General features: G+C 43.0%; 1 protein-coding gene across 4 annotated transcripts in view; it reads left to right on the forward strand.

Annotated features, from left to right (window-relative positions):
* Positions 1 to 20,654, forward strand: part of PDE1A (phosphodiesterase 1A) — a 135,888-nt gene that overhangs the window by 68,861 nt on the left and 46,373 nt on the right. The window contains exon 1 of one of the 4 annotated variants that reach the window (XM_081024169.1): positions 14,152 to 14,276. The exons of the other annotated variants lie outside the window; for them this stretch is intronic. Within the exon in view, the coding sequence (XP_080880295.1) occupies positions 14,218 to 14,276 (59 nt within the window). The 5' untranslated portion in view covers positions 14,152 to 14,217. Of the gene's footprint in view, positions 1 to 14,151; positions 14,277 to 20,654 lie in introns of those variants that run through there. 4 annotated transcript variants of the gene reach the window in all.

Here is a 20,654-nt window from a genome sequence, read left to right on the forward strand (position 1 = left end):
GCCCAAATGTCAGAATGAGATGGAACAGATTTATGAATGACTATATGGACCTTTCAGAACCACTTGACTTCTAGCTTTCCATTCCAGCTTCAGCTTCCTTGTGTCTTTATGACTTTAGCACCATCAGAAAAATGCCAATCGGAGTTCTTAATTGTGTGTTATCGTTAGGCGATGAAAAAGGAAGCCCTTTGAAAGTAGCACAGGGGGAAAAATTGTTATCGTGGTGCGGCTTATTTGCTGCATGCAGAAAATCTGTTGTGATTTTGTGGCCTATTCCTGCCCGCAACGTTTGTGTGTGCTCATTTGGCTGGGGTGGTGATAGAAATCAGGCTAGGAATCGCTCTTTGATATGTGCTACATTAAGCCCAGTTAATCATTTATTCGGCCGCTGCTAATAAAAACCAAATACTTCTCTTTGAAGAAGGGTTCTAGAGAATGTTAAGTGCTTGCAATATAAAGTAAGCAGTGGTGCTGGCAAATCATTTCAGCAGCTGGGGGTATATTTAGGACCATATTCTGCCTTAAAGAGAATGAATGCTGCTTTAGTTAATGAAGGCCGCCCACCTAGGTTAAAGGTTGGAATCTGACCAAGAACTTGACATTGTCGAAGTAGCAATTCGTGGTCGTCTTCCTTTTATTTCTGCAACTTCCTCCTAAAAATCTGGCCACATCTTCCACCCTTGTATCAAAGGGAACAAGGTCCCAGTGTTAAACAGATTTAAAGCGGAAGAGACATGGCCATGTTTAATTTTCTCCTATTTATGCATTTTAAATGCATGGAACTTTGATGATGGGGCAGGGAGAGCAACAACTGGTACCAGGCGCTATTTTTGGGTGGGATGCAGTCACATTCTGGCAAATTCAGTTGGCGCAGTTGAAACTGGTTTGGATGTCTCACTCAACAAACTCATTCCCCTCAAATATCAGACTTTTTGTGATAAGGAAAGTGATGAGGAGAATGCACTGGAATGTTTGCAGACCCTCCAAGTGTCCCTATTTTCCAAGGACAGTGCTGGATTTACAGAAGCCGTCCCGGTTTCTGATTTGATCCTCAAATGTCCTGTTTTTCCTTTGTACGTCCCTATTTCCACTGGAGAAATTTTGGAGGGTTTAGAATAGGACATCCTTATTTTCACTGGCGAAATATTAGAGGGGTAAGTGTGTGGGATAACACTTGCTTTGATGTAACCCACAGTTTGGCAGTCTTTCCATTCTTCTGAATTCAGATAAGTGTTCAGAGGGTTGGGGAAAACCTTGGGGCAAATGAAAAGCCAAGGTCAAATTGTGAAGGCTGCAAGATCAGCCCATAACTCAGGTGAAGCATTGAATGGTAGAATGAGGAAATGTCCACATGGCAACTTTGACACTGTCTGTTTCAGGGTTGGGGAGACTTTCTCAAACTGTAGGCCGCATTTCCTTCTGGGCATTGTTCTGAGGACCAGATGCCAGTGGCAGCAAGCAGGAAGGCTGAGGGAAAAGCTGGAAAAGCAACAAGTGTGAAGTTCACCTTTTTACAGTAGGCAAGTTTCTGCATACACTCACACAACTCTTCTATCCTCCAAGGAGGCATGCAAGAGGCATTATCAGAATTCAGGGACACTTTCCAGCCAGGCAGAAATACTCAAGGGTCTGTACGGGGTGTGGCTGAGGAAGAGGTATGCTCTATGGAGAGCCATATCTGAGGGCCAGATAGAGAGACATGGAAGGCCACATTGGGCCTCTGGTCCTGAGGCTCCCCATCCCTGGTTCATTTAGCACCTCAGTTAACCTGAATGCACCACAAATGCAAAGGATGTGTCCTTTGGTTAAGACAAGGCCGTCCTTTCTCACTCCGAGCCTGTAAAGCTGGTTAAACAGACTACATGCAAGGTTAATTGCGTCTTCTTCTTTGGCAATCACTCGTAGCCAAGTAAGATTGTCTTCCATGAACACGGTTTTAACAGTGAGTGTGTAAGTGACTGTGGAGGCCAATTCTGGATCCACACATCCTTCCACAGTGGGGACATACATTTCTGTGCAGGAGTTGATCATGGTGAGGGTTTGCCAAGCGTGCCTTCCTCTTAGCACGTTTCTCCCTTGCGTCCTGAGTTCGAGTATCTCCAAAACCCATACCCATGACACCTTTGGTAAAGGTTGTTCTCCAATTGGAGCGCTTGCAGGCCAGTGTTTCCCAGTTGTCAGTGTTTATACTACATTTTTAAAAATTTGCATTGAGAGAGCCTTTAAACCTCTTTTGTTGACCACCAGCATTACACTTTCCATTTTTAAGTTGGGAATAGAATATTTGCTTTGGAAGATGATAATCAGGCATCCACAGAACATGACCAGTCCAACGAAGTTGATGTTGAAAAATCATTGCTTTGACACTGGTGATCTTTGCTTCTTCCGGTACACTGGGATTAGTTCACCTGTCTTCCCAAGTGATGTGTTAAAATTTTCTGGAGACACCGTTGATGGAATCTTTTTTTTTTTTTTTAAAAGGTTAATTGAACACTGTTAATCACACAGCTGCAGAAATGGTTTTATTGTTCTATTAGAATTTGTACACAGAGGGGTTTGTCATTTTTTTAAGTTTGTCAAAAGTGTTTTATTGCTTTTCTGGTTTCTTCTATTTTTATGTCTCTTTGGTGGCTTCGTCCTACAAAGTGGTTAATTAATGCATTTGTAAATGCAATGGTATCAAACCAATCATCATCAGTGGCTTGGAATCCCAGCAGCGGAAACAAAAAGAGAGAGAAAGGATCAGTGGGATGATGAAGCCAAATGAGACAAGGCACAATTCATGATGGTGAACAACTACATGGCCGGCTTTTAAAAAACAAAATTGGATGCACTAGGGCCCTGAATCTGCACCAGACGGTGGGTGGAGTGAGGGCTGTAAAATGTTGTCTACCCTGTTGCATCCAAGGTCTGGATCACAGAGCCCACACCTGCCATTTCCTCTCTTTTTAAAAATGCCCTTCACAAGTTTGCTAAATAGGGTTGCCATGTGTCCTCCTTTTCGAGGCCACCTCATTTTTTAGAGGTAAAATTTGAGACAAATTGTGTTTATTTGCTTTGAATGCCCTCTTTTTCGCTCTTCAAAATATGGCAACCCTAAAATGTTGCGTACTGTCTTGTTTGGCCCTCACCATCTTTCTTTATGTGTACTGCAGGACTCAGGAGCACACTAGATGAACACCGAAATCTTTCCGAAAGCGGGGGACGGGGGAGGGAACGTGCTGCCTTGAGTCATTGGATGTGCATGTATCCATCTGCACAAAAAACGGCTAAGCTAGTGTTGTGAGGGGGAAGTTCAGGACTGTTTATGAATGAGCATGAGACAAAAGAAAGGGCTCATTCAGATGATGGTGCATGATTTCCAGAACCAACTTTCCGCAAGATGTGCTGAGGGCCATTGGTTTCAGGTGCTTTAAAAGTGGATCAGACAAGTTCGTGAAGGGCAGAGCTGTCTATAGCTCTTAGTCGTGAAAGCTAAATAAAAGTTCCATGGCTAGCATGTCACTAAATGCCAGTTATTTTGGAGGGGGGCATCATTAGGGGATGAAGGATTTTCAGAGTTACTGGAAACCCAAATCCCATACTAAATGGATCCCACTTGGTCTATCTGTCAAAGTTCTTGTTATGTAATTAAATATGTCTAAGCAACCCGAGACAGGAGAGGCATGGTTTATTGCAGGGAGGGCAGATGAAGGCATCCAGTTTTGCTGCTACAGGTGCACCATGACATTTTTTCTCTCTGTGTTCCTACCAGCGGTCATACCTCCTCTGGTCACTGCCGTGGATACACGACCTGACTGCCTGTCTCTAAGGACTAGGTCTCGTCTGCATGACATTCCCACACGGCAGGGTTAATGCTGCCGGCCTTCATGTCACATTTGCAGACATCTTTGTAACACAGAATAGGGACTCAGCTACATTAGTCAAAAAACAGTGTTTTGAATGCGTTATAAACATGAAACACCAGATGGCGCTGGAGAGCAAAACAAATCATTGCAATTTTCCATAGCGTTTTCTCTCTCTTTTGTTATAACAATTTAATTTCTGACTTATTTATAGCTCCACACACCCCCGTGTGTAGATCTACCTTTGATCCGCCAGTAGACCTAGTGCCTGAAGCCAGCTCCCTGTAGAGGTTGTTGAAAGATACAGTTGGAAACTGATAATCTCCAGCTGTATCACTGAATGAAGAAATAGCTAGGTGCCTAATGCCACCACATAAAGAAAAAGAAAGGTTTGGTATACTAGCTGTTATCTATATATCTATAGATATAGGATTTTAATATCTATTTAATGTAAGATTTAGTTAGCACCAATAGTAAAACAGCAATGTGTTCCAATGCAACGTAATCCCAGCATCCTTTTCCCATATTTTTTTTCCTCGCTTTTATGGCAGTGTATCAAACATGGCCAGTTTCCCAGAACCTTTCAAGATAATTTTATGTCTAGTCAACAGATTGGATGCTTGCAGTATAGGAAGCCGCGTCTTGGCTCAGAAAACACATCTGAACAAAGTTGCCTAAAATATGACAAAGTATTTATGAACTTACTAGGGGCTGCACCCCAGCTTGCTCTGCTCAACAACCTCTCTGACATTCTCCCTCCTTCCACCTCATGCAACTACAGTGGTACCTCAGGTTACATACACTTCAGGTTACATACGCTTCAGGTTACAGACTCCGCTAACCCAGAAATAGTGCTTCAGGTTAAGAACTTTGCTTCAGGATGAGAACAGAAATCGGGCTCCGGTGGCGCCACAACAGCAGGAGGCCCCATTAGCTAAAGTGGTGCTTCAGGTTAAGAACAGTTTCAGGTTAAGTACGGACCTCCGGAACGAATTAAGTACTTAACCTGAGGTACCACTGTATTAAGTTTGCTTTTCACCTTCCCAACCACTTTTCTGAAGCTACTTCTCTCTTCTCTTCCACAGTCCTACTTTGCGCCAGTTTTCACCTTCACCCCATGTCCATGCCTCCCCCTCCTTTTGTGCAACGCCCCCCCATTACACACAAACCACCCACATGGTAACCTCCTGCATCTTCCTCCCCCCACATATTGCAGCTTCTAAGCACTGTCTTCCACCCCAGGGTTATTTCCCCCCGGCTGTAACTTCCCAGAACTCAGTTCTGGCACCTCTCAGGTGGGCACCATTGCCATTATAAGAGAACAAGGGAGGTGTTCCTGGTGAGTTCTGGCCCCTCTTTTTCTAGAAAAATACCACTGTTCCTAGAAGAAATAATCCTTCAGGTATTATGTAGATAGAAATGTACCCCCTCACAATCCCTCTTTCAAAGAAATATGAACAGCTCTGTGAAGACACATTTTAGCCAGAAGTGATTTCCAGGACATTCTGCAAGTGATTTGTTCTCAAATATTTAGAAAGGCTTTTTTCAGCAAGGTTTTTCCAATACCGTGAAGAGCAATAGGTTAGGAAAGGTTAGATAAACAGTGTTACATCCATTACATATGTTTTAGACATTCAGAAGCCTTTCCCTATTGCAAAAATAATAAAAAAGTAGAGTGCTGTTTTATAAGAGATATTTTGGCCCATGGTTTAGTTGTAAATCTAGCCAAATATTATATTGGATTTAATCTGCAAAGCTCAGGGGATGTCAGTAGCACTTTGAAGGGAGTTGTGGGTGGGGGAATCAGATATAACGCTGGTCACATGGAAGTGTGTATAGGGTTGTTATTTTTACACACACAGCTGCCGCTGCATCAGATCTCTTGTTAGCAGCACAGTCTTACCTGCAAAACATTTAAATGGAGCAATTATGCCTTTAAATTGCTCCCTGGACAAACAAGGCACTTGTCTTAAGTGCCTTGGCACACATATCACGCAGGGTTCCCATATGATGAGACAAGCAAAGAAAACTTAACCATGCCTTGGGTTGCCTGCCTGTTTTCCATGTGCAGCTATAATGAGCCTTGAGGGCACTGCAACTAACCTTGCTGCTGTGGTCAATTAACCTTGCAGTTAACATATGCTAAGCCATGCATCTTTCCCTCTGCCTATATATTTTTGCTCGTGATACATTGATTGGGTGTGTTTGTTTTTAAGAGTCTGAAAAGCATTATATATCAGAAGGAGGTCGGCAACAGTCCGTGTACCAAGATTATTCATGTGCCTAGTGGTTTACTTTGTAAAATGTTTACTGATTTCATTGCTATTGTGGTTCTGCTTAACTAAGCTTAAATATAAGGGTCAATTAAAAGTTTTACATTATTATGTCTCATGGATAGCTCAGCTGGTTAGAGCATGGTGCTGATAACATCAAAGTTGCAGGTTCAATCCCCATAAGAGGCAGTTGCATATATCTGCATTGAACTAGATGATCCTCAGGGTCCTTTTCAACTCTATGATTGATTGATTGATTGATTGATTGATTGATTGATATATTTATTTATTTCCTGCCCTGTCCCATAAGATCCCAGGGTGGGTTACAAATATGTAAAAATTCAATATCAAAACCAAGTGTTCCTGCTTGCTTTGAACTCTTGCTTCCCTTTGTACCAACATATCCCAAAGCACAATAAATGCCTAGGTTTGCACACTTAAGAATGTAAGAGGAGCCTTGTTGGTTCTGACCAATGACCTATCTAGTCCAGCATCCTGTTCTCACAGTGGCCAACCAATGGGGGAAGCGTAAAAGCAGATCCCAAATGCAATAGACCTCTCCCCAGCTGAAAACTCCTGTTTTTTCACCTCTAGCTTAAATGGAGCCCAAGTTCCTTAGCTGATGACTAATGTATTGAGAATGATTTGTATGATCTGTCCCCATGGCTTGCATTCTTAAATTTCATGCATCATTTATGGATCTTTGACTTGTACCATTCCCGTTATTGTAAGTCTGCTCACCTTCCGGGTGTGGCGGCATTGGGGGCAGAGGTTGCTCCCCACAGGACCTGATGAGGGGTTTCTGGTCACTGGGAACCCATCTGAGCTGATGAGGAGGGCATAACACCCCTTTCGCCTATCAGGTGCTAGATCCAAGCCTGCCTGCGTGATTGGCCAATGGCAGGCAGGCTTGGACACAGGGCTGACCTCGGGGGGTAGTCCTGATGGAGCAGGTAGGCTTCCTTCAGTCCACCTCCAGGGCATTTAAGGACCTTGCCCCTGGACCTGTTACCTGGTCTATTCCTGTGACTTGTGGCTTGCGTTCTTCACTTTTAGATATAATTTATGGATATTTGACTTGTATCGTTCCGGTCGTCGTAAATCACCTTGAGACTTTTTTGTATAAGGTGCTTAATAAGTGAAACAAAAAGATTACGATACTGCATTTATGTCAGTTCATCTCCTTTTACTCTTGTCTCCATCTCTACTCACTGCCCTTCTCAATTTCTGCTATCTCTCCTCTGCAGAATTTCTGTGTGGTAGCTGTCCACCATCCAATTAGAAAGAGGGTATAGCAAATCGATTTTTAAAGTAGCTGTTCAGTCATAAGCGTTCCTTTGAATGCCACACAACATTCCCCAAGCAGAAATGATTTACAGTGAAGTGAGGAAGAACCAGTAAAGGAAAACAGATATCATCTCTCCCACCCGTATCCACCCCGAGCTAAGATTTATACTTGTTGTGCCAGAGTGACAGCAAGCAAATCCAGTTCTTCCTGCAAAGGCAGCTTCCAGCTCTCCAGCTTTCTATCTTTAAATGACAAACACTGCTTGGAAAGAAATTTCCACGCACCTGAAGCTTGACCCCAAACCACAAATAATGGGACAGGAAATGGCTTCCCAAATACTTTTTATATATACAGTTTTTCCATGGTACATGATTTGTAACACAGCATTACTGGTGTGTGCCGACATCTCGAAAAGGTCATAATTCTTTCACTAGGTTAATTCATTCCAAACACGTACACACATGGAAGATGTGGGAGAGGGATCCCTTTTGGGATTATTCAGTGTATATTCAATCCATTTGAAATATTCTGATCTTAATAGTTCATTTGTCCTGAAGAGTTTTCACAGGATTTTCATAGTCTACAGCAGGCTTCCTCAACCTCGGCCCTCCAGATGTTTTGAGACTACAATTCCCATCATCCCTGACCACTGGTCCTGCTAGCTAGGGATCATGGGAGTTGTAGGCCAAAAACATCTGGAGGGTCAAGGTTGAGGAAGCCTGGTCTACAGGCCATTTTGCAGTCTAAAGCTTTCGCAAAAGATGAGATTCCAAGCCCTCCTCCGCCATTTGCATACTTATAGTTACCTAGAAAATGTAATGGTGTGTACACCGATATAATCACAGTTTTATCCTGCCGAGGCTGTTGCCATAAAGGGGGAAAGTGGATTGATACAGAGGCAGCGTCACAATGGACTTTGGTGGTTGGAAAGTGATTTAGTTTTCACCAGTACCACAATTGCTAATGTAGCACTGGGGAGAAATGAGCTTGTTTCTGAGGTAAACTTTTATTTTTAAAATGATTAATGGTATGTGTGTGTGCGCGCGCGCACACACAATTCATGTAGTTCAGTTTATAAACATACATAAGTTCCTAGAAAAGGCACTTTATTTGCATACACATTATAAGAAAAAATACATTGATGCTAAATAATAATAATAATAATATTTTATTTTATTTTATTTTATTTTATTTTATTTTATCTTATCTTATCTTATCTTATCTTATCTTATCTCATCTCATTTTATTTTATTCCCCACCCATCTGGGTTGCCCCAACCATTCCAGGCCGCTTCCAATAAAGCAATATTCATTATTTTAATGAACAGTAAAATTAAACAACAGCAAATAATAATGAAACAGTTTACACTTATCAATTACAATAAAGAATTGCTATATAATACATCTAGTGCATGCTCACAGCTTGAATACTTTAACCCCTTCCTTTCAAGTGAAATTCTATGTGATGGGCAAAAACTGACTTGAAATCTTATAATGGGACTTCATTACAGAACCGTACCTGTACAACCAGTTAGCTAGGGAGTGCAATGTACTCTGTGGGTTTGGCCAGAGTTTGTGGTGTGTGATGCATTGCTGTTGCCTCTCGTCCTGTGGATTTGCACCTTTCCTTTAAAACGAAAACTTGCCAAGTGGAGTCTTCTCTTTCTTCAGTCGTAAAGCTGGCTGCAATACAGCTGGGATTGTTTGCACTGTACTGAGAATTCTGCGCTAAAATGTCTGTTGGTAAAGGAGAGTGCTTCTGCCGTGCTGTGATCCGATTCCTGACCGGCCTCCCAAAGCAGGATTGCAAACGAACAATGAACGCTGCAGAAAGAACGACATCTTACCTTCACGGTTTCTATCATTTCTCCTTACTCCCCTGCCCTTCCAAGTATTTGAGACTTTCTGCCATCCCACATTGTTGTATGTTGAAAGCATTAAAGAGACATAATGGAGTAGCTTCTCTGCTGGTAGAAATTGGGCTCCAGCTCTGCAGCCCTGAATGGGTCTGTGTCTAGCTTTTGAAGCACCTGGGGATACAACTCAGTGTTTTCAATTTTCTCTTCCTTTCTGTGCTTGAAAGGATTTGGAAAGACTGAACTTTTTCTTCTTCCAGGGCAAGGCCAACACAGCATTGCATCCCATTTCTACATGAAAGCACCTCTTTTTCCCCCAGCATGAAAATCTAAAAGCTTTTATACTAAAGTGTATTGAGCAGCTTTCATTATAAAGACACCTTTCGGGGGACTAAAATGGTCGCTTCTGCACTTGGTACAAAAATTGGATATTCACATGCAGTTCACTCCCTTAAAAGTGGAGTCATTACATAGTTCTGTTGCAGCAATCTCATATGCTATGGGAGGGGAAACCTCGAAATACATAGAGGGACGCAGAATGCCCTTGAAAATGCTATTTCCACATCTTTGTGGCTTCTTACCATCCCTTTAGTTCCACCATCCAATGTCTTATTTAATGAAGCTTTGGCATATGTGTGTGGAACCTGTAGTCTTCCAGATATTGTTGGACTATAATTCCCATCATCCTTCATCCATGCTATGCTGGCTGGGGATGATGGGAGTTGGAGTTCATCTGAGAGGCACAGGTTTCACACTCTGGCCCTGTATGTTCAGGATTCATCCTCATATCCTTTGGTACATATTGAAGACAACATAAATGTACCGTACTTCCCCCAATCTTGTAAGAAGGTTACTATGTATCCTTGGAAAAATACATCTCCACCCTCTCCCATTTCAAGACATGTTGAGTTGTGATCTAGACACACATTAAACTACATCCAAGCTGAAATTTTGAAAGAAGATTTTCTGATGAAGTGCTGAAGAAATGTTGGTTGGGGCTAAATGGCATGCTGAAGTAATTCCGATGGAAGAAGAAATAGACAATGTTGCTAGAGTGTCAAAACTCACTGAAATGGTATGATTAAGAGAAGGCAGGCAAAGCAAAGAATGATTTGAGAGATTCTGGTCCCCTTTTATTAATTACATGAAAGAGGAGTACAATTCGGACCCATTTAAAAGTTTTTCACTGTTGCTATAATTTATGTATATGTCGTATATAAGTTTGTACTGTTTTACAGACCAAATGGAGCAAACAGCACGCAGACCTAGTGGTAGGAGGAAAAAATCCTTAAATAAGAGACACGGGGGAATGATTAATGGACTTCAATGTCTGTACACTAATGCTCAAAGCATGGGAAATAAGATGAGCTTGAGCTCTTGGTACAGCAAACTAAATATGACATAATAGGCATCACTGAAACCTGGTGGGATAAGTCCCACGGTTGGAATGTAATAATGGAGGGATACAATCTATTTCAGAGAAACAGACCAGACAAGAAAGGAGGAGGAGTGGCGTTATATGTCAGGGATGTGTATACCTGTGAAGAGATCCAAGATTTAGAACCTCAAAGCCAAAGTGAGAGCATTTGGGTCAAAATTAAGGGAGAGAAGAATAACAGTGACCTCATTGTGGGAGTTTACTATAGATCCCCAAGCCAAACGGAGGACATAGATGATGCCTTCCTGGAACAGATGGCCAAGCATGCAAAAAGAAGGGAGATAGTAGTAATGGGGGTCTTCAATTACCCGGATATTTGTTGGACGTCAAACTCAGCCAAGAGCATAAGGTCAAACAGATTCCTCACTGGCCTTGCAGACAACTTCATTGTCCAGAAAGTGGGAGAAGCAACAAGAGGAACAGCCATTTTAGATCTGGTCCTAACCAATGTTGATGACCTGGTTAGTGGGGTAGAAGTGGAAGGATCATTAGGCGCGAGTGATCATGCTCTTCTGAAGTTTACTATACAGCGGAAAGGAGCAGCCAAGCATACTAGGACTCAATTTCTTGACTTTAAGAAAGCCGACTTCATAAAACTTAGGGAAGTGCTGGGTGAGATCCCATGGACAGTAATACTAAAAGGAAAGGGAGTTCATGATGGCTGGGAGTTTGTTAAGAGGGCGATAGTAAAAGCACAACGTCAGGCAATACCAATGAGATGGAAACATGGAAGGTGCCTAAAGAAGCCAGGGTGGCTATCTAAAGAACTTTTAACTGAGTTAAGATTAAAAAAGGATGTGTACAAAAAATGGAAAAGGGGGGAAACCACCAAAGAGGAATTCAAACAAATAGCCAGCACGTGTAGACACAAAGTCAGAAAAGCTAAAGCACAGAATGAACTCAGGCTTGCTAGAGAGGTTAAAAGCAACAAAAAAGGCTTTTATGGGTATGTTCGTAGCAAAAGGAAGAACAAAGAAACAGTGGGGTCACTCAGAGGAGAAGATGGTGAAATGCAAACAGGGGACACAGAAAGGGCTGAACTCCTCAATGCCTTCTTTGCCTCAGTCTTCTCCGATAAAGAAAACAATGCCCGACCTGAAGAATTTGGAGCAAATGATTCAGCAGAGGAAACACAGCCCAGAATAACTAAGGAGATAGTACAAGAATACTTGGCTAGTTTAGATGTATTCAAGTCTCCAGGGCCAGATGAACTGCATCCAAGAGTATTAAAAGAACTGGCAGATGTGATCTCAGAACCACTGGCAGTCATCTTTGAGAATTCCTGGAGAACAGGCGAAGTCCTGGCAGACTGGAGGACGGCAAATGTTGTCCCTATTTTCAAAAAGGGGAAAAGAGAGGACCCAAATAATTACTGCCCAGTCAGTCTGACATCAATACCAGGGAAGATTCTGGAGCAGATCATTAAGCAAACAGTCTGTGAGCACCTAGAAAGGAATGCTGTGATCACCAATAGTCAGCATGGATTTCTGAAAAATAAGTCATGTCAGACTAACCTGATCTCTTTTTTTGACAGAATTACAAGCCTGGTAGATGAAGGGAACGCAGTGGATGTAGCCTACCTTGATTTCAGCAAGGCATTTGACAAGGTGCCCCATGATATTCTTGTAAAGAAGCTGGTAAAATGCGGTCTTGACTATGCTACCACTCAGTGGATTTGTAACTGGCTGACTGACCGAACCCAAAGGGTGCTCATCAATGGTTCCTCTTCATCCTGGAGAAGAGTGACTAGTGGGGTGCCACAGGGTTCTGTCTTGGGCCCGGTCTTATTCAACATCTTTATCAACGACTTGGATGATGGACTCAAGGGCATCCTGATCAAATTTGCAGATGACACCAAACTGGGAGGGGTGGCTAACAGCCCAGAGGACAGGATCACACTTCAAAACGACCTTGACAGATTAGAGAACTGGGCCAAAACAAACAAGATGAATTTTAACAGGGAGAAATGTAAAGTATTGCACCTGGGCAAAAAAAATGAGAGGCACAAATACAAGATGGGTGACACCTGGCTTGAGAGCAGTACATGTGAAAAGGATCTAGGAGTCTTGGTTGACCACAAACTTGACATGAGCCAACAGTGTGACGCGGCAGCTAAAAAAGCCAATGCAATTCTGGGCTGCATCAATAGGAGTATAGCATCTAGATCAAGGGAAGTAATAGTGCCACTGTATTCTGCTCTGGTCAGACCTCACCTGGAGTACTGTGTCCAGTTCTGGGCACCACAGTTCAAGAAGGACACTGACAAACTGGAACGTGTCCAGAGGAGGGCAACCAAAATGGTCAAAGGCCTGGAAACGATGCCTTATGAGGAACGGCTAAGGGAGCTGGGCATGTTTAGCCTGGAGAAGAGGAGGTTAAGGGGTGATATGATAGCCATGTTCAAATATATAAAAGGATGTCACATAGAGGAGGGAGAAAGGTTGTTTTCTGCTGCTCCAGAGAAGCGGACACGGAGCAATGGATCCAAACTACAAGAAAGAAGATTCCACCTAAACATTAGGAAGAACTTCCTGACAGTAAGAGCTGTTCGACAGTGGAATTTGCTGCCAAGGAGTATGGTGGAGTCTCCTTCTTTGGAGGTCTTTAAGCAGAGGCTTGACAACCATATGTCAGGAGTGCTCTGATGGTGTTTCCTGTTTGGCAGGGGGTTGGACTCGATGGCCCTTGTGGTCTCTTCCAACTCTATGATTCTATGATTCTATGATTCTATGATTTTATTCCTGGCAGCCAACTGATGAGGGTGGTGTATGATTGCACCTGGCTGAGTAGAGGGAAAACTTGCATATGATGTGTGGAGAGAGAGAGAAAGAGAGGAGAGATAGACAGAGAGAGAGAGAGAGAGAGAGAGAGAGAGAGAGAGAGAAAGAAAGAAAGAAAGAAAGAAGATTTCACTTCACTTTTAATTTGAATATTGCCTCTCTATATTACTATACACAAGGCGATGTACAGCAACAAAACATACAACAAAGAATGTGCGCCTTAAAATAATCTGAACTAATACAAAAAGTCATAATAAAACAAAACTTTAAAATGTAACGACATATCAAATAAAGTAATGTTAGAATATAACAGTACAAAATAAAATTAACTCTCAAAACAACAGCAAATAAGCAGAAATTCACTGTTAACAAATACAATAAATAATTACTAAACTATGATCAATAAAAATAACTGCAAGTGACAGACACCCCTATTTGCTGTGGGTTGAAAGCAGCATCTTTCTCGTAATCAATAAGGGCACAGGGTGTCTTTTTCTCTTTCTGGCAGGTGATCAGCATCTGTGGGAAGGAAGGCACGGTGGCCAATTTCTCCTTTAAGTTGGCCATTATCCGTTTGAGGCTTATACGCCTGTCGGTCTTCAGGCAGACAGCATCAGTATGACGTCACAATGGCCAGCCATTCTTTTGCAGCTGCATCAGCCTTGGGGGCGGCGGGTGGGCAGGGGCAACACTGATCAGCCTCTTTTCCCACTGAATCCAGCCACTGCCTGTGGCAGCATGTATCTCCCTCTCAGACAGAAGCAGGGAAACTCAGACAATTACTCTTTCTCAGTGAGGTGAGTTTCTGCAGGAACATATGGGAACCAGCGGCAGAGCATATGCCCGCGATGCTCAGGGTGGGTGCGCTCCCAAGGGGGGCATGGCGCAGAGGGTGCCCTCCCAGGTTTGGGATAGCTGCTCAGGTGCACGCGCCCTGCAGCCGGGGGCCAAGCGAGCCGCCCACGGGGGCCGAGTAAGCTGCCCATGGTGGACATTCGGCGCACCACCTGCCCGCGACTCCAAAGCCTCCCCCAAGCTGTCAAAACAAAGGGGGAAGGGGGGAAGGCTGCAGCCAAAGTGGTGCAGCTCCCCCCTTACCCCGACAGCTCAGGTAGGTTTGTTAAAGGTAGCCTAGGCTGGTAAATCAAATATGGATGGCAAAGACACACAGGAAGGCCTTATTGCAACTACTGTCTCTCTAGATCTGCATTTTCCTTCCTGCAAATGTCTTTAAAAGTCAGACTGCCTTCCAGAAGTAATGCAAGACTTTTTAAAGCAGGAATTGGTAATTGGAAATAATTATGGGACAACTTTAATGGGGTAGTTAGGGGAAGAGGGGTCTCTTAGACCCATGTAATGATGTTCCATGCGTCCAAATAATTATGACTCTGATGTATTGCTGATGGAATACTTTGCCATAAAGGAACACTGAGCTCATATTTTCTCTTTACTGTATGTGGGAATGTGCCTTAGGGCTGAAAAACCTCAATTTCTTAAAGAAGCCAGTTCTTTTTCCGATTCATTTCAGCTGCTTTTAATTTTTATAGTTTATGTTGTGTTTCCCTTGTGCGACCAGTGCAGCCTCTGGCAACAAATGGATTCCTGAACATTCCAACTGCTCAGAGAACATAGCTCTCGGAATATTTGCAGTCCAGCTTCTATTAGAGAAGGAAATGTCAATTTGACTGGGATTAAAGCCTCACAAAGGCTAGGCATAGTAGTTGCTGTGTGGGATTGTCTGACTGGGAACAGGTCAGAAAGTATGGTAGCTGAGGGGTGGATGTGGATTATTCATTGGAAAATTAATTCAGACAAGATAGAAGTACTTTTGGCGTGAGAACGTCTGAGATGGGGCCTTTTCTAAAGTGGCACTAAGACTCTGAGACTCCCCGCATTTGGTCCCTTTGCTGCCAGTTTTCCCAATTTCCTGCCATTTTAATTGAGAGGGCATTTTTGGAGCCCTCTGGAGAGCAAGGGTCTTGGTTTTTCTGCCAACTGGGTATGCTTATTGCTGCTTTTTGTCTCCTCCCCTTTTGCTTTAGTCCTGTATTTGAGGCTCTTCATTGTGAGCTTGTCAACATGCTCTTGCAAGAAAGGTGGGATACGAATATTTCAGTGAGTCAGTCAAACTAAAGGTGGCTGAAGAACGTTTGTAGAATCAGCAGCGGATTGAGAAATGTGAACTTTGGGGAAGCCTAGATTGAAAAGGCAGTTGAAAAGGGAGCCAGCATGGTGTAGTGGTTAAGAGCGGTGGACTCATAAGCTGGTGAACTGGGTTCGCGTCTCCACTCCTCCACATGCAGCTGCTGGATGACCTTGGGCTAGTCACACTTCTCTGAAGTCTCTCAGCCTCGCTTACCTCACAGAGTGTTTGTTGTGGGGGAGGAAGGGAAAGGAGAATGTTAGCCACTTTGAGACTCCTTAATATAGTGATAAAGTGGGATATCAAATCCAGTGGGATATCAAATGGGATATCAAATCCAGTATGGGTGGGGTCATACTGTTTAGGCAGAGGCCAGGGAGGGACAGGAGTACTAGGGAGACTGACAGGGAGGGTGGCTAAAGGATGGATGCCAAAGCAGGTCATGGGTTGAAAAGCACAAACTTGAGAAAGAATAGGCAATGCAGACATTGCCAAGAGGAAGTACTATGCAGAAATTATGATGTGCAAGAAGTCTTCCTATCATCAAGAAGAAAAGAAAGAGAGGGATGGAGACTAGGGATACAGAGTTGCTTCATCAAGACTTCAGATTCTAGAGTGACTTTTGCACCTGACAGGCTTCTTGTAACTTTAAAGCAGGTCTGGGGAACCTGTGGCTTGCCAGACATTGATGAATTCCAGCTCCCATCATCCCTGACCATTAATTGTGCTGGCTGGGGCTGAAGGGACTGCGAGCCCAACAACTTCTGGAGGGCCTCAGGTTCCTGGCTTTAAAGGGTTGCATTGGAAAGGGAGCAGTGGCCACAAAGTTTCAGTACTGTTAGTGAAACTTAATAACCTTGCAAACATAAGGGGAGGACTAAGAAGAATCAGTTGGCGGGAATGAAACATGGATACTGAATTTTACATTTTGAATTGAACTGACCAGTCAAAAAAACATTTTATCTTTATCTTTTTACTACTATTTTTTTTACTACTATTTTGTTTTTTGAGGGACGCGGGTGGCGCTGTGGGTAAAAGCCTCAGCGCCTAGGGCTTGCCGATCGAAAGGTCGGCGGTTCGAATCCCCGTGGCGGGGTGCGCTCCCGTTGCTCGGTCCCAGCGCCTGCCAACCTAGCAGTTCGAAAGCACCCCCGGGTGCAAGTAGATAAATAGGGACGGCTTACTAGCGGGAAGGTAAACGGCGTTTCCGTGTGCGGCTCTGGCTCGCCAGAGCAGCGATGTCACGCTGGCCACGTGACCCGGAAGTGTCTTCGGATAGCGCTGGCCCCCGGCCTCTTGAGTGAGATGGGCGCACAACCCTAGAGTCTGTCAAGACTGGCCCGTACGGGCAGGGGGACCTTTACCTTTACCTTACTATTTTTTTATTATTATTTGAACACACCAGAGACAGCAGGATAGCTGAAAAAGCTGAAAAATGTCTTAGTAAATATGAATAATCTGAGCTTTACTGTTCAGCCAGGTGGGCCTCTGCCATTGCATCTGCTAAGCACCCCATCAGCACTGCAGAAACCTTTGCCACAGAAGCAAAAATAGCAGCGCTTGTTTTCATTTCACCTGTGTGATCACACGGGCTATGTTTCTTAAGATCTCCGCACCAGACTCAATGTGCTAGATCTCTTTAAATCGGGTGGGGGGAATACCCCCCCCCCAATGTTATGGTACTGGTCAGTATTATGTTGCTGCTTTATGTAATCCAAATGGTCATTTCCAGACAGAAACGTCTAAACAAAGAATATTGACACAGATGTGAAGGTTAGGAAAGCACAACGTAGCTTCAAAGGGGTGTGTGTGTAGGGAATGTCAGGTGAGTAATTTGAAATTATCCTGTATCATTTGTAGCCCAACATGCTGAGGACAACTCTGTAATACATTTGGGTCCTCCCGGAGCCTCAACCTTTTTTTTTTTTTTTTTTTTTTTGCAGTTCTGAGACATGGGGCTGGGTGGGTGAGTAGGTGGAGCACGACCCTCCATCCCTGATGGGCTGCATTAAGTGTGATGAGTCACAAGTTGTACAAGCCAAGTTTTAATAGATGTTTTCAGAACAAACGGCAGTTTTGTTTGGAAGAGGTTTCTGAGGCTTATGAGGCTTGAACCCTCGGTGACGGTTCATTTAAAATAGTTGTTTTACAGCAGGAGCCGCCCACTGATTCTTGGGAATCGTGGGCACATTTGCAAACAGGAAAAACCACAATCGCACATCTGCATGTGCTCACACAAACATCTGGGCCACTAGCAGTGGCATAACGTGGTGATGGGGGCACAGGGACAGCTGGCCTGGGTGCAAATTTGTTAGCAAAATTTCAACACCTGGTGCTGACTCAATACAGCCTTGTGCTTCTGTCACTGGGCTCTGTTGAAAAGGGCTTCTCCATGCAAACCATGAATTGACATCCCCAGACAACAAAACGACTCTTCTTTTCTTTTTCTTTTTTCTTTTTCTTTATAATCTTTATTTCTTTTTTAATGTTTACAAAAAACAGAAAATAAATTAATCCTTTCACCCACATATACGGAAAAGAAAAATGATACATAGAAGAAAACATGAAAAGAAAAATAAAATAAAAAAATAAAAATATATTTGTCAAATACACAAAATTATTTAAAGAGTGCAAACCATATTGAATATTCTATACCCAAAATTCCTAGAAAGACATTCCCTTCATATTCCATCTTTTCTTTTTCTTTTTTGTACCATCACATTCTTTCTATTTCACTAAGCTGGACTGAGTCCCTTATATGTTAATTGACTTCCCCCTATCTCTTTGCAGTTTCCACATTTCTCTTACATTTAAATAATCTGCATTCCATTATTAAAAAAGAAAATTCCCTTATATCTGTGAAGTTAGTCTAGGCACAGCCAAGTGTTGTTGTTGGAACCATATTTTGTCATAATTTTTAAAGCAATCCCATTCTTTTTAACCCTGTCGCCTGAGTGATTTCTTATTAATTCTGTCATTTTGGCTAGCTCAAGGTACTCACACAACTTTAACTGCCATTTGTCTTTTGTTGCTGTTAACTCATTTTTCCAGTATTTTGCTATTAACATTCTGGCTGCTGTTGTTGCATAAAGAGACACTTTTATTTTCATTTGGAATGCTTATCGTTAAAATGCCTAATAAAAAAGCTTCAGGTTTCTTTAAGAATGTATATTTTAGCTTTTTTTTTAAAGTTCCTCATAAATCATGTCCCAAATTTTTTCGTAATTTGGGGACAAGTCCACCATATGTGGAATAAGGTTCCTTCATTTTGTTTGCATCTCCAACACTTGTTGCTATTATTTTTATTTATTTTAGCTAATTTGGATGGGGTCAGGTACCATCTGTAAGTCATTTTCATAAAGTTTTCTTTAACCAGATAGCACGCAGTAAATTTTAAGTCTTTTTCCCATAATTCTTCCCATTCGACTCTTCTTTTCTTATCTGTGCTGCTGTGATCTCCTGGGTGATGTGGATGCCATTAGGCAGTTGAATGTGCATGCCTACTTGTTCTGTTGCCCCTTCCTCTCACCCCCTGCATAGCCCCGGATGCTGCTAACCCATGCTACACCACCGGCCATGAGACATTAGCCTTATAAAAAGCATTTCCACTTTCTACAAGTCTAATTTGGGAGGACAATTTTCCTGGAGGGTTAATCTCTCCTTCCTAGTTGCAAAGCTCAGAAAGATCACATACCCCAGCTGCGATGGTGCGCACTTTCAGGTGTGTAGGGAAGCAACACAGGTGGGGAGTAGAGGGGTATTTCTTACCTCCTCTGCTAGATCCCACCCACCATAATGGTCCCTCCTCCATTGTAATTGTAGCAGAAGGCTTCTTTGCACACATGACCACTTTAGCACATGGTTGAAGTGGGTGCCACATGCTGAAAGAGTCGTGAATTCTTCCTGCATGTCCATTGGAACAAGTGTCAAAGGTTACGTTTCATTTCTTCCTTTGTGCATTTCCCACAAATGAGAGTTAACAGAGGTGTCAACCAGTGTCAACACCACAGTACAAAGGGAGCAAGGCTCTCAAAAACACGCGTATGTATGGTTTCCTCAGATGTCTGGCCTCCAAATCTGACAGCTCTTTCTTTTTAAATGTTGCAGGTGAGTTTTCTTTTCTGTAACAGTGAGCTGCTGACCCCCTGAACTGAAGCGGCATTTCTGCCAGCTTAATTAGCTGTGCTGATAAGAGGAATCATTATGAAACCTTAAAGATGTTCTTGGTGATACTCAGCACACAGATGCTCCCCATGGACTGGCCTTAACCGGCTCCACATGCTGTTCTCGCTGATATGTCAGCTACATTTATTAGCTCAGGAAATGAAAAACACCACCAATGCCCCTTTATTTAACCATACATCTTTTGCCCTTCTGTGATTTTTTTGACCTATTCTTAACTGCTCTGGGTTTGGTTTTCTTTTCTTTTCAGCGTTACACTGTGCATTCAGATTATGTCCAGCTCTTCTTCATAATGCATTATTGGATAAAGATGATGTGCAGCGTAAATTAATAATGCAGAGTCTTCTTCAGTAAAAGAATAAAAGCTTTACTGAGTTAAAATAAACTCATGTGCAAATACAGTGGTACCTCTGGTTACGAACTTAACTCATTCCAGAGGTCCGTTCTTAACCTGAAACTTTTCTTAACCTGAGGTACCACTTTAGCTAATGGGGCCTCCCACTGCCGACGTGCCACCAGAGTGCGATTTTTGTTCTCATCCTGAGGTAAAGTTCTTAACCTGAGGTACTACTTCCGTGTTAGCGGAGTCTGTAACCCAAAGTGTTTGTAACCCGAGGTGTTTGTAACCCGAGGTACTACTGTAACAGCATGGCGAACAGAAGATTAAACTAGCTTCAGAGCATACACAGAGTTACTGAGTCACACAGAGTCTCCATTGAGCACAGGCTTCACAGAGTACAGGCTCCACCTTACACACACAGAGACATAGACTGAGAGAGACACTGAGTCTGCCTGCAAGCAGATACAATACTTATACAGTGGTACCTCAGGTTACATACACTTCTGGTTA

Source organism: Podarcis pityusensis (assembly GCF_964106645.2).
Source record: "Podarcis pityusensis genome assembly, chromosome: 1".
Taxonomy (NCBI): Eukaryota; Metazoa; Chordata; class Lepidosauria; order Squamata; family Lacertidae; genus Podarcis; species Podarcis pityusensis.